This window comes from Echiichthys vipera, assembly GCF_963691815.1.
Source record: "Echiichthys vipera genome assembly, chromosome: 19".
Lineage (NCBI taxonomy): Eukaryota > Metazoa > Chordata > Actinopteri > Perciformes > Trachinidae > Echiichthys > Echiichthys vipera.
In genome coordinates this window covers 5,598,509-5,612,667 of record NC_139844.1, presented here as the reverse complement: position 1 = coordinate 5,612,667, position 14,159 = coordinate 5,598,509, and the positions used below count along the sequence as shown (strand labels likewise).

General features: G+C 41.6%; 1 protein-coding gene across 3 annotated transcripts in view; it reads left to right on the top strand.

The window, feature by feature from the left end:
- Window positions 1-2,420: 2,420 nt before the first annotated feature.
- adgrg6 (adhesion G protein-coupled receptor G6) overlaps window positions 2,421-14,159 on the top strand; it is a 100,639-nt gene continuing 88,900 nt past the window's right edge. For all 3 annotated transcript variants that reach the window (XM_083933771.1, XM_083933769.1, XM_083933770.1), the window contains exons 1-2: window positions 2,421-2,675; window positions 12,545-12,636. In XM_083933771.1, coding sequence (XP_083789897.1) covers window positions 2,674-2,675; window positions 12,545-12,636 — 94 coding nt within the window. In that variant the 5' untranslated portion in view covers window positions 2,421-2,673. The remainder of the gene's footprint in view (window positions 2,676-12,544; window positions 12,637-14,159) is intronic.

Sequence of the window (14,159 nt, the reverse complement as noted above, 5' to 3'; positions counted from 1 at the left end):
AAAAGAGAGAGGTTGGGTCGGACAGTTTCCTGTTTGTGATGCAAATCTCTGCAGCTCCTCTCAACTTTTAATTATCAGGCCGGAAAATCTGATCAAGTGACGTTTAAAGGCAAATGAGAGGAGTTCACTTCAGAGTCTCTTTGTCCTGCAGCTTCATCACAACACGTCCATCCTCACGACACCTCATCTGCTCTCATCTCCTGTTGCTGCGATGAGGCAGACTTTGTGCACATTATTTAATATATTATATTTTAATAATAATAATAAAGTGGAAGAAAAACTAAACTTAAGGAAAAGCAGAAATAACAAAACTAAAAAAAAGTTATTTCAGTAACGTTTTAAGGTGAGACGCTGCAGGAGAATAACAGATATCAACATGAAACTTCCCCATTACTGACATTAAGACTCATTCATTCATCTTCAACCGCCTGTCCCTATTGGGGTCGCGGGGATGGAGCCAATCCCAGCTGACATCAGGCGTGAGGCAGGGTCCACCCTGGACAGGACGCCAGTCTATCACAGGGCACATAGAGACGAACAGAGACAGACGACCATTCACACCTATGGGTGATTTAGAGTCATCAATGAACCTAACACGTGCAAGTCTTTGGACTGTGGGAGGATAACCGGAGAAAACCCACCCAGACACGGGGGAACATGCAAACTCCACACAGAAGGGCCCCAGCCTGGATTCGAACCATTTTCTGACATTTAAAATACGCAAATGAGACACCATTGGATGAAATATGAGCTACAGTAAAAGGTTTTTACAGACATGTCTGTTCATCACTCCATGAATCAGCCTTATTATCTGCATGTGTTATGAATAAATGTTGTCTAAATGAGTCTGAATGTAAAAACGTTCAGAATATAGAGAGGAATGAAAGTGGAACGTTTGGTGTCTGTAAGCTCTGCTGAAGTGCAAGTTTAAAAACATTTATAGATATAAATGGACAAAACTAAACTAAAGTCTAGCATCAGTCGTTTTTATTCTCTTTGTTGAATGAGTCTTTGTGTTCCTGCTGCGTTTCCTTGAAGCTTCTTTGCATCGATTATGATTTGGCTCATTTTTTTGTGTCTTTTTGTGGTCCTGCGTTTATTTGTATTAATTTTTCTTCTCTTTGTGGAGGATTTATGTTTCTCTGTTCGTGGTCCTTCAGCGTCTTTGTGGGTTCCTCAGACACACGTCGTGATCATAGACTGTATAAAAATGGATGTAGCATAGCCATTCTCTGAACTTGATCCAATCACCATTTTGTCAGACTCCTCTTGGAGCCAAAACGTGTGCCCTCTAAGACCCAAAACCTGTGTTAAAGTGCCATTTGGAAGCCAAAATGTGTGCTAATGTGCCCTCCAGGAGCCAAAATATGTGTTAAAGTGCCCTCTGAGAGCCAAAACGTGTGCTAAAGTGCCCTCTAGAAGCCACAATGTTCGTTAAAGTGCCCTCTTGGAGCCAAAATGTGTCTAAAGTGCCCTCTATGAGCCAAAATGTGTGCTAAAGTGCCCTCTAGGAACCAAAACATGTGCTAAAGTGCCCTCTAGGAGCCAAAATGTTCGTTAAAGTGCCCTCTTGGAGCCAAAATGTGTCTAAAGTGCCCTCTTAGAGCCATAACATATGCTAAAGTGCCCTCTTGGACCCAAAATGTGTGCTTAAGTGCGGGGCAAAACATGTCTAAAGTGCTCTCTAGGAGCCAAAACGTATCTAAAGTGCCCTTTGGAAACCAAAATGTGTGCTAAAGTATCCTCTAGGAGCCAAAATGTGTGCTGAAGTAGGAGCCAAAACGCGTGCTAAAATATCCTCTAGGAGCCAAAACGTGTGTTAAAGTGCCCTCTCTGAGCCAAAACGTGTGTTAAAGTGCCCTCTCTGAGCCAAAACGTGTGTTAAAGTGCCCTCTCGGAGCCAAAACGTGTGCTAAAGTGCCCTCTCTGCGCCAAAACGTGTGTTAAAGTGCCCTCTAGGAGCCAAAACGTGTGTTAAAGTGCCCTCTAAGAGCCAAAACATGTGCTAAAGTTCCCTCTAGGAGCCAAAACGTGTGCTAAAGTGCCCTCCTCAGTGGTGAGGACGCGCTATATAATTGCCCTTTTTTTTCCTTTTCTCCCCTGCCCTTCAAAAAATCTGCGCATGCCATCCACCAGGAAGTCGCTGCGGTGGGGGCTCGGTGGTGATGCAGGGCTCCTGACACCAACAGACAAAGTGAAGTAACATAAATGTTTTCTTTAAAGAAAAGGATGATGCTTTAGTTTCCTTATCCCTTTGAGTCTGAGCTTTAAATGTGTCTGACTGCTTTTATTTTGAAGGTTAGACTATATGTCCGGTCCTGCTCCATTGTTTTGACATATTGACCGGAAGTGCTGGTGTGTTTCTCGCAGCTTCACTCCCCCTCTCGGAGGCGCCTCAGACCGTCCACAGAGCCGCCGCTGAAGCATCCTCACACCGCCGGGGAGTCTGGAGCAGAGACGCCCTCCGTATTTATCTCTTTATTCATCTCTCCATCTCTCTCTCTCTCCGTCTCTCTCTCCATCTCCGACCCTCTCCAAACTCTGGAGACTTTTACGCGGCACCGAGGCGCACCGTGGATCCAGCTGTTGGAGGTGAAGAGTTTGAGCGCAGGAGAAAGTTCCGTGGAGGAGAAATGATCCCGCAGGAGGACCAGCGGCCGCTCCACTGAACACATGTGAGTCCCCACAGATCCTCCACTCCTCTCTCATTCCTGCGCTTTAGGACACGCTCGACACTTTTATGGAGACGTCTGGTGCGTTCAGTGTCCAACAGCAGCTGCAGCTCTTCATTAGTGTGGGTTTTTGAATGCGTAAAAAGCAACATTGTGCTGTGAAATGAGGTTTATTATTGTGGAACAGGCTGCCAGCTTTATGGTGAGCTCTGGGTTCGGTGTCCAAGTTGATCCAGTGTCACTTCTTCTTCTTCAGTCCGTCTCACACTTTGAAAGTTTTACTCTGAGTCTCAGTTTGGAGGACAAGAAAAAGAGAAAAATCAGAGAAATTAGAGTTTGATTTGTTTTCCACGAAGCTGCACATGTTTCTAATCAAAGTCCTGATGGAAACATACATTTTTATTTTTATTTAGCCAGGAAAAAGACTCATAGGGATTAAAAGTTTACAAGAGTGTCCCGGCCCAGACAGGCCGCAGCACAGTCATAGAACACATCCAAAACAGCAAACAGTTCCAGGATAAAAGGGTCTCAACTGCATTTAGATATATATTTTAGTTTCCTTCACACTGTCAGAATAAAAGTCCGATTTCTTTATTCAGAGATGAACTTGGTTAAAAAGGGAGAAGAGATTATTTTCATTCTGGATTCATCTGAGGGTCGTTTCCTCCCTCCATGAATCACTTTTCTTTCTCAAGTTTTTCTCTCGGTGACCTTAAAATGTTCTCAAAATGTTTAAAAAAAACATGTTTTATTTTGAAAACCATCCCCAAAAAGGTATATGTATATATTATATATATTTAATTATATATTTGCATAAATAAACAAATACAGTGAAAGCACTTTGTAAACACACATAAAAACATATCAAAGTGTCACCGTGTGGCCACGACAGGAAGTGCACTTTAAACTTTGATTAATCATCAAGTTTCCTGAAATGATGTTTCAGTTGAAAGTCAAAATGCTGAAGTCTGTCGTGTTTTACGGACTTTTATTTTACGTTATTTCATTTAAGTTCAATTCATGAAAACATGAGTTTTGCCCCAGTCTTCTTTATTTCTGTTGTTTCCTTTATTCACCAACAGACGCAGCTCTGATTCTCTTCACTGTTATTGTTTATTCACACACTATTTTTGATTATTATTTGAATGAATCGATAATTTTGAGTCATTTCTAAAGAGGAAAAAATGCTGTTAGGACAAAAAAAAGACACTTATGTTTGAAACTTGATGTAAAAACGTCACCGTTTCCTGAAGCCCAGAGAAACTGACAGATGAATTGTTTTAATTAAATGTCAATTATTTTGCTTCTAATTTGATCAGATACGTGTTTAATTTGAGTTCAGCTCACAATCGTTGTGTTCACTCACTGAAACTAAACTCTGATTTCACGGATCCTGTGGATAAAATGCATTAAATGAAAGTGAATATTTGAATATTTGAATATTAAAATTCGACTGGATGAAGAACAGTTGCTCAGATCCACATGTAAACAAGTTGTTTGTTTTAATAAAAACAAACAGTGAGTAAATCAACTGTGCAGATAAAAACGCAGCAGCCCTTAGAAACAAGATGGTGGACAGATTCACTTGAATTAAACACAGTTTTAACCATAATTCATAGTTGAGACAGTGATTAAAAACCGTCAGGAAGTTTATCATGAAACAACAACTGTTTTAGGAAGTATTCACATTTAAGACTCAAAGTATTCATCCATTATTGAAATGTTTGGACTTTAATAAACTAGTCGATTAATCCTTGGACTGACTTTTGGATTTCTTTTATTCTCAGTGTCTTAAAGTCCGTTGGATTTCTGATCCTTTAAACATCACAGCACGCGTTGTTTTACACGAGACTGTGGCCGTGTGGACATGTGTCTCATTAAAAACATCTTTTTCTAGATCATAAAGTGTCTTAACAGGAGAGCCGGACTTTGTTTATTAAATTCCATCTTTAATATCAAATCTTCAGAAGCATGTTGGTGACCGTGTACTCAATGAGCAAAACTTTGGCGTTGATTTAAAAATATATCTCTTTAAGTGTTTTCATTTTTAATTAGAGACTCATATATACAGTATCTAAATCTATGATGTCACTCCTGTAGCCATCTTTCAGATTCAATTAAATAAGTAAATAAATCCTTCAACATAAGAAACGATGAAAACGACTGAAGAGATGAGTGGACTGGAGCTGAAATGAGGACTAGTCCCTGCAGAAAAGGATGTAAAATAACCTCCAGAGATCAGCTCTGCAGGAGGCGTCCTGCATCCAACCACCAGTCCATCACTCCATTAGAAGTCAACTCTTCAGTTAATCACCAGCTATTTTCATTTTCCGTTCTCTGTTTTAAAGTGTAAGTCTGGTGAAAATGGACCCAATGGTCTTTTTCAGCATGAAATCCATCAAATAAGCAATGGAGACAGTTTTTTTGGTTAATCAACCATGTACAGAGAATGTCCAGAAAGACGCTAACAGCTCCAAAGGGCTAACACTGATTAGCTCTGTGCGGTGCGCTGAACGCATCCAAAACAGCATTTTTTAACCACTTATACTTCTCAAAATAACAGCAAACCTCTGCAGTAGCATGAGAGGAGTCCCTACACAGAAAACAAAGCACCAACAACGTAGTTAGTGAACCCAGAGTTTATTAAAAAAAGACTGCTTTACAAGTCTGGTCCTTACCAGCAGGTCCATGTTGACAGGTCGTCCGTACAAGTGGATTAGTGAATACACTGGAGTTTTTAATACACTCTTGGTTCTCTAACTACATTTTCTGTGTAAGGACTCCTCTCATGCTACTGCAGAGGTTCTGTGTTATTTTGAGCAGTATTAGTGGTTAAAAAATGCTATTTTGGATGCGTTCAGTGCACCGCCCCAAGCTAATCAGTGTTAGCCCTATGGGGCTGTTAGCGTCTCTCTGGGCATTCTCTGTACATGGTTCATCAATGAAAAAAACTGTCTGCATGGCTTATTTGAAAAAATGCTGAAAAACACCCCTGGGTCCATTTTCGGCAGACTTACACTTTAAATCATTTTTTTTAGTTTACAAAAGTCCAAATTTCTCCGCTGTCAGTTTTTTGTCTGTGACAGTGAACTGAACATGTTTGAGACTTTTTAGAGACCAAACAGAGGACTTATCAAATCCTGTCTATTGAATTTGAATTCCACCAGTTTGCCTGTGTACTCATTCAAGGATCTTGAATCAATAATGAAAATATTGTTTAGTTGAAGCTCTTTAAAGAAGAGAGATGACATATTAAAGTTAGGTGTTTGTGTGTGTGTGTGTGTGTGTGTGTGTGTGTGTGTGTGTGTGTGTGTGTGTGTGTGTGTGTGTGTGTGTGTGTGTGTGTGTGTGTGCGCGTGCGAGTGTGTGTGTGTGTGTGTGTGTGTGTGTGTGTGTGTGTGTGTGTGTGTGTGTGTGTGTGTATGTGTGTGTGTGTGTGTGTGTGTGTGTTTGTGTGTGTATTTGAGACACACAGGAATGTGTTTTAATTAAAGTGGAGAGATTGGATCCACTTTGATCCCGGTGATATTTATCGTGAGGAAACAGGACGGGGAATCACAGCGGACACACAGGTCTTTTCTTTGCCTGCTCTGCTCTTTTAAAAAACGTCCAGGTGACGTCTCCAACCGTCCACAACATAAATATATTCAGGTTCCTTCAGTCCACTGAAGGCCGTCTCATCTGACTTTTAAACTGTTAAATCGGCTGTTTTTCCTCTAAATCGGTGAACTTTGACATCAACAGACTTGAAGAATCGACGGTTGCAGCCGATTCTGAGGCTCTTTGTTGACTTGTCGTCTTTGTGACTGAGCTGGACAGCCTTTACAATAACTCGACCATTCAGCTGTGAGCATGCTATGGTTCACCTGAAGTCCGTTTCTCTTTTCATGATCTTTCTGTTTTTATTGATCTGCATCTGTTTATGGGGTCTCTCAGCTATGTTCCGTAAACAACGACGTCTTGGCCCCGATATCTTCTGACTACACCTGAAATATGAGGACGAATCATCTTCAGGCTGAGATAAGGACCTCGTTAAATCATCAAAACACACTTCATTCAAACTGGACAGTAAAGAACTGAGTCTCTCCACTGTTCCAACAATCACCAACTCTGGTTTGGTGTTAATAAAAGAAGAATTCACAGACGAAGATGTTAAAAGAAACACATCATCGCCCAAAAAACTTCATCGCCCATGGATTGATATCCTATACAGAGAACATGTATGACACGTATTGAAATCATAACTGCGGTTTCATAACGTACCACTTTCATAACTGTGATAATGACCAAACAAGTTAAACTGGGCTGGAGGACTGAACCGGTTTAATGTGGGCTTGAGGACCGAACCAGTTTAAACTGGGCTGGAGGAGTTCACAACGTCTTCCTGTAATGTCTCAGTCTGCTGGGGTTGGAATAAAAAAGTTGGAACATTACGAGAGAAAAAGAGGAAAGATTAAAAAAAACAAATAGTCAGAATATTTTTTTCAAAAGTCGAAAGATCGTGATAAAAAAAAAAGTCTGACTTATTTGAGAAAAAGAATTCGGAAGTTTGTAACAAAAAGGTTTTAATACTTTGTCAGATAAAATTGTAAGATTGTGACAAAAAAGTCTAAATATTTTAAGGGAAAAAAATGTAATACTTTGAGTAAAAAGGTCAAAAGATTGTGATGAAAAAAAGTCGTAATGTTTTTAGAAATAAATTCCAAAGATTGTAACAAAATATTTGGATTTTTTTTTTGAATGAGAAAGACGGGAGATTGTGGAAAAATAAGCCGGAAGATTTTTTTGAAAAAAAAGTCCAGAGATTGTGACAAAAAAGTCTGGAATTGTTTAGAAAAAATTTGGAAGTTTGTAACAAAAAAGTATTTTGTCAGATAAAATCGAAGATTGTGACAAAAAAAGTCGTAATGTTTTGAGAAAAAAGTTGGAAGTTTGTGACAAAAAAGTCTTAATATTTCATGAAAAAAAAGATGTAGCATCTGGAGAAAAAAATTATAATATTATGAGTAAAAAAAGTCAGAAGATTGTGACAAAAAAGTCATAATATTTTGTAGTAATCCCTATATTTTAATAGCCACATCCCTGGATAGATATGACTGGTGCGACTCCTCATCAGCTGCAGAGGCTGTTGTGCTCTGTGATGGATCATGTGACCAGGACACAAAATGTCTGACTGGAGGCGGCTGCCGTCGGGCCCTGCACACCCATGAATCGCCCTCTTTATGCGCTCGCGTCGGCAGCCTCGTCCGCTGACCCTCACTCCGTTTGCTGTTCACTCCCATTTCCATAGTGGAGGAGGGAGGAGGGGAAACAAGGAAACACGACGCATGAGTTGACAAAGAGGCGAGTTTTCTTTAATGTCAGGAGCTGCATGAATTTGCGGAGCTGGACGGGACTCTCTCTCTTCTGCTTTAAATATTCATGATGCTCGCAGTGAGAGCCCGGCTCGCTGCAAATGGACGGACAGTCAAAGTAGATTTCATTCTTTTTACTTTCTGCACTCATACAGTGGTGATTTCAGCCCAACATGAGTTTAATAATGCATCTGTTTGATGAGTAAACGTAGAGCAAACACGCTGAGATCCCCCCCCCACACTCTGGAGACAAACACTGACGACTTTCTCTCCCTCCAGAGTTTCAGGAGTTTAAGATCCAATCCGCAAACACCGAGAAAACTTTGACGGAATCAGTCGGTCCCCATTCTCTGTTCATACATAAAGTTAAAATTACATCCGGAGCAAAGAAGGATATCAGGTGACGTAGTATCAGAGCACCAAAAAAACGTCACCTTTTATCGTCTAAACTTAACCGTCACCTTTTGTCGTCTAAACTTAACCGTCACCTTTTCTTGTCTAAACTTGTCGCCTTTTGTCGTCTAAACGTAAAATCACAACTCTTTAAAGGCTCCTGCACACAGGTTGTTCAGGTTGTTGTCTACATAGGACCAGTGGATGAGGACGTCCTGCAGAATCATCCATCAGGATGTTGTTTATGGGGATTCTTCGCTGACCTGAGCAGCTCCGGTGACTCGTCCCCAGAGTGACGTAGAGCAGCAGGAATGAAAGCAGGACCTGTGATCGATACATGTTATTTAATGAGAGACAGACAGGGATGGGGGGGTCAGTCAGGGTTATGCATTAGCATGCTGTCTGCCACATCACGTCCAGATCCCTGAGCATTGGTCAGACAAAATGTCAGACGAGCTGCAGTCACATGGACGCCTTAAGCTGCCAAGCACTGCATGTTTTTAGGCGTCGGCCTCTGTAGCTCTTCTGTAGCTCCTCTGTGACTCCTCTGTAGCTCCTCTGTGACTCCTCTGTAGCTCCTCTGTGACTCCTCTGTAGCTCCTCTGTGATTCCTCTGTGGCTCCTCTGTAGCTCCTCTGTGGCTTCCCAGTGGCTCCTCTGTGGCTCCTCTGTAGCTCCTCTGTGGCTTCCCAGTGGCTCCTCTGTGGCTCCTCTGTGGCTCCTCTGTGGCTCCTCTGTGACTCCTCTGTGACTCCTCTGTGGCTCCACTGTGGCTCCTCTGAAAGCCCCTGTGGCTCCTCTGTGGCTCCTCTTTGGCTCCTCTGTGGCTCCTCTGAAAGACCCTGTGGCTCCTCTGTGGCTCCTCTTTGGCTCCTCTGTGGCTCCTCTGTAAGCCCCTGTGGCTCCCCTGTGGCTCCTCTGTGGCTCCTCCCTGGCTCCTCAGTGGCTCCTCTGTGGCTCCTCCGTGGCTCCCCTGTGGCTTTTCTGTGGCTCCTCTGTGGCTCCTCTGAAAGCCCGTGTGGCTCCTCTGTGGCTCCCCTGTGGCTTTTCTGTAGCTCCTCTGTGGCTCCTCTGTGGCTCCTCTGTGGCTCCTCTGTGGCTCCCCTGTGCCTCCCCTGTGGCTCCTCCCTGGCTCCTCTGTGGCTCCTCTGTGGCCCCTCTTTGGCTCCTCTGTGGCTCCTCTGTGGCTCCTCTGAAAGCCCGTGTGGCTCCTCTGTGGCTCCCCTGTGGCTTTTCTGTAGCTCCTCTGTGGCTCCTCTGTGGCTCCCATGTGGCTCCTCTGTGGCTCCCCTGTGCCTCCCCTGTGGCTCCTCCCTGGCTCCTCTGTGGCTCCTCTGTGGCCCCTCTTTGGCTCCTCTGTGGCTCCTCTGTGGCTCCTCTGAAAGCCCGTGTGGCTCCTCTGTGGCTCCCCTGTGGCTTTTCTGTAGCTCCTCTGTGGCTCCTCTGTGGCTCCCATGTGGCTCCTCTGTGGCTCCCCTGTGGCTCCTCCCTGGCTCCTCTGTGGCTCCTCTGTGGCTCCTCTGTGGCTCCCATGTGGCTCCCCTGTGCCTCCCCTGTGGCTCCTCCCTGGCTCCTCTGTGGCTCCTCTGTGGCTCCTCTGTGGCTCCTCTGTGGCTCCTCTTTGGCTCCTCTGTGGCTCCTCTGTGGCTCCTCTGTGGCTCCTCTGTGGCTCCCCTGTGGCTCCCTTGTGGCTCCTCCCTGGATCCTCTGTGGCTCCTCTGTGGCTCCTCTGTGGCTCCCCTGTGGCTCCTCTGTGGAAACTGTTTTCAGGTCGTTTCAGTGCCAGAACAAAAAACATCTGTGTTGAGTAAGAGCATAAAGAAAAAGCAACAAATGTGTTACATGATTTGTTATTCTTCACCAAACAAACGTGAGTCCAACCGAGTCCATCTGCCAAACACAATAAAGACGTACGGGGATTTTTCAGGTCTGAACAATAAAGCTGATCCAGATCCTGGCGTTTCTGAAGCTTCAGGCTCACACTCCTGTTTAAAGAACCAACCAAACAGTTTTTCTTTTAAGAGCAGAGAAGCTTGAAAAGGAGACATATGTTTGTTTTCAGCTTCATACTTTATGCAAAAGACTTTTTTATCAAAATGCCTGTCTCCACTTTCAAACACTTTGGCTATAACTATAAAATATCAAGTATAACAATGTGGGATGTTTGAGACTAAGGCGGCTGATATAGGAATTCTGGAGCTGGAATGAAAATGTATCTTTTTCTCATTAATATCTTTATTCGTCTCTCCCAACAACAAAGAAAATAGAACATGGACAACAACAAATCACCATGGAGTAAAAAAAAAAATAATAATAATAAATGAAATGTTTTTCAAAAAGGTTATTATGTCAAACTAAAATAGATCTTGCATCGATATCACTCAGAAGACTGCCTTCACGATCAAATAACTTTATGAAAGAAAACATTATTATACATCATAAAAACTGCATTATCAACCAATTCTAAATGAACACTGAGAAAATAAAGAATACATTAAAATAAAATAAAAATAAATACCTTAATAAAATTCATGTTCAGTAACATTCAACTGCTGAACATCTAAAAAAAAAAAAAAAGTAAAATGAAATTGCCAAGTGTCAATTAATTACTTACCATTTAAATAAAGAATAAATAAATATCTATATTAACTAATGTTCAGTTTCAGTTAATTGCTGAACATTTAAATAAAGATACATACAAATAAAATAAATATCTAAATAAACATATTCAGCATCAGTTCGTTTGATGAATATTTAAATAAAGTTGCAGATGTAGATTATGGACGTGATACCATGGTTGTCATGGAAACCTGGTAAAGGCAGAAGCCAGTGCTCTGACTATCCGCTCCACCACGGCCGTTGTTTAAACACGAGGGATGTGTTTGATTGCAGTGTGACCTCACATTAAAGTTATAATGAGAGTTTGTTTTGTGGCGTCAGTGACGCACGGAACTCCTGGTGAAGGTCCGGTGTTTGTTTGACACTCATCCACCGCCACATCCTGCCTCCTTACGTGGAGTTTGGCGCTGTCGCTACTGGAGAACCTTCTCTGAGCGTCTATCCCCACAGACGGGTTAACAGGTGAAACCCCGGCAGTATTTGACGCCCTGGGGACGGGACTGGGCTGGATGCCCCCCTGGTGGCTGCGCTGTTAGTTTGGACATGCAGCAGAGCATTTTAAACGCCATCATCATCACGGCCGATCGTGTTCGTGGTTAACATCTAATTAACTGTGCAGCTCTGGTAAATGTCAGTGTGCTTTCAGTGTCAGGGGGGAGAGTTAAGAAGCTCCATAACACGCTCCTCTGAATATGTAAAACATGTGGAGAGTAAGGGACGTATTCAGAGCCAACGGGGCCCTGGGCACGGACCTATCAGAGGCCCCCCCACGACTTTTAGTCCCTTCGTTTCTATTGGTGCTCATTTCACCTCCATTTTAGTTTTGTTTGCATCTTATTGTGTAGGTTTTGCATCTATTTTAGTCATTTTGCATCTTATTGCATAGGTTTTGCATCTATTTTAGTCATTTTGCATCTTTTGTGGTGGTTTTGCATCTATTTTAGTCATTTTGCATCTTGTTGTGGAGGTTTTGCATCTGTTTTTAGTAATTTTGTTCCTCTTTGTGGTAATTTCGCCTCCATTTTTAGTTGTTTTGTTTGTCTTTGTAATTATTTTGCGTCTGTTTTTAGTCATTTTGCATCTTTTTGTGGTGTTTTGCATCTATTTTTAGACATTTTGCATCTTTTTTGGTGGTTTTGCTTCAATTTTAGTCATTTTGCATCTTTTTGTGGTGGTTTTGCATTTATTTTAATCATTTTGCGTGTCTTTGTCCTTTTTTGTCCTCATGTGGTTGTTTTTTGTCTATTTTAAGTCACTCAGCATCTCTTTGTAGTCATTTTCCATCTGTATTGTCATTATTTTCGCTTTGCGTTCTTTTTTGGTCATTTTGTGTGAACTTGTGGTCATTTAGCATCGCTTTGTTATCATTTTGTGTTTTTTTTCCAGCAACATTTTATGAGTCAGGGCCCGTTGGCCTGGGCCCATGGACCCGTTCAGTCATCCATCCATGTGCATAGTTCACATTGTTCTGTGTTGAAGTGACTGATGTCTCCTCTGGTCCTGCAGGGGGTCTTGCACAGGAGGAGGAGGAGGAGGAAGGTGGAGGCTGCATCATGTCGTCCCAGTCGTCCTGCTGTGGATCAGTCTGCACAGACATGGTAGGACCACACACACACACACACACACACACACACACACATAAATCACCATCACAGTCCGTCAGAATCAGTCGTAATCTCTGGAAAACAAACAGCTGTGAGAGCAAAGCAACAAAAGCTGCAACACAAAACATTCTTTCTTCTTCTGATATAATTGAGCATTCGGTGAGATTATAAGGGATTTAATTATGAATCATTAAATGTCATGAGTGTTTCAGTGTTCAGTCTTATTATCTGCAGATATTGAGACATTTAATACTTAATTTGAATGAGGGTAGAGTCACCACGAGGCATTAAAGGCACATCATGAGCTCTTAATGATTATTATAATTAAATCATTGCAGCTGATAGAAGTGCAGCAAGTTTAATACTTCACACGGGTAAAATGTGCTTTTAATGAGAAAATATTCTATTAAATGTAATTGTCCAAAGTTTGAGTGATAATTAAACTTGATGATCACCCTGAGCTTTAGAGACAATTGCTCTTTTATTGAATCTCATGGTTTAAGTTGTTTTGAATTTAATATAATGTGAAATAATATAATTCAGCACTTTGGTTATATTGCTGTTCATGCATTTTCTTTATTTTATTTTTTCGCCCCATTCATGTTTTCCATGTTGTGTTTCACTGCTGTTGGAAGAAACGTTGTTTCTGATTTGAATAGAAAGTTAAATGACACAGTCAGATTTCAGACGGACTATATCTGAGTAAAGAGTATTTTCACAGCTTTACCTTGCTTTCAGAATGACTCTCTGACGGGGAACTGAAACGTTTATCTGCTCTCTTCAAAGCCACCAGACTCCATTGACAAAAACGGTGATTTTACCCCACAGAAACACAGGAGCTTTGTTTTAAAGTGTTAGTTCACACAATAACACAAACTAACTAACAGGTGGAGGCAGCGGTGAAAAAGAAAAGAAAACTGAACGACTGAAAGAAAAACAGGACCCAGATCTAATAAAGAAAATCTTCTAAATTTTCAGGATTTTTCAAGGTTGCAGACTTTTCTTAAGTTCTAAGGGCTTTTTTTCTGATAAAGCATGATTATTAATGTGGGAGGCCCAAAAAAACAGTAGCCTAGGGGCCCATAACCACCTTAATCTGCCACTGCTCATACCTTAAAGACACACCAGGAATTGTGTTTCTTGTATGAATTGTATTTTGAAAATTCGCATAAGAAACTGAAAAGAAATTCCAAATGTGATAAAAACGTCCTCAAACGCGCAAGTTAAAGTTTTTACGCTCACTTTTGGTGGTTTTTGGAAATGGAAACATATGCTAGTAGCGGATATTTAACTTAATAAATACTGTTAAAACTAATTCCTGAAGACTCTGCATGTTTCTATCATAGATATTTGTTGATGTTTTGAAACATAAATTAAGGTTAAATGTATTTTAAAAGTTCCCTCCAAATTCGCATGACGATCGAATTGAAACATTACATCACAGACTTTAAGTTTGGGACACGAACAGCTCTCTCCTGTTTGATTACATATTATTTTTCCCCCACGATAATTACTAC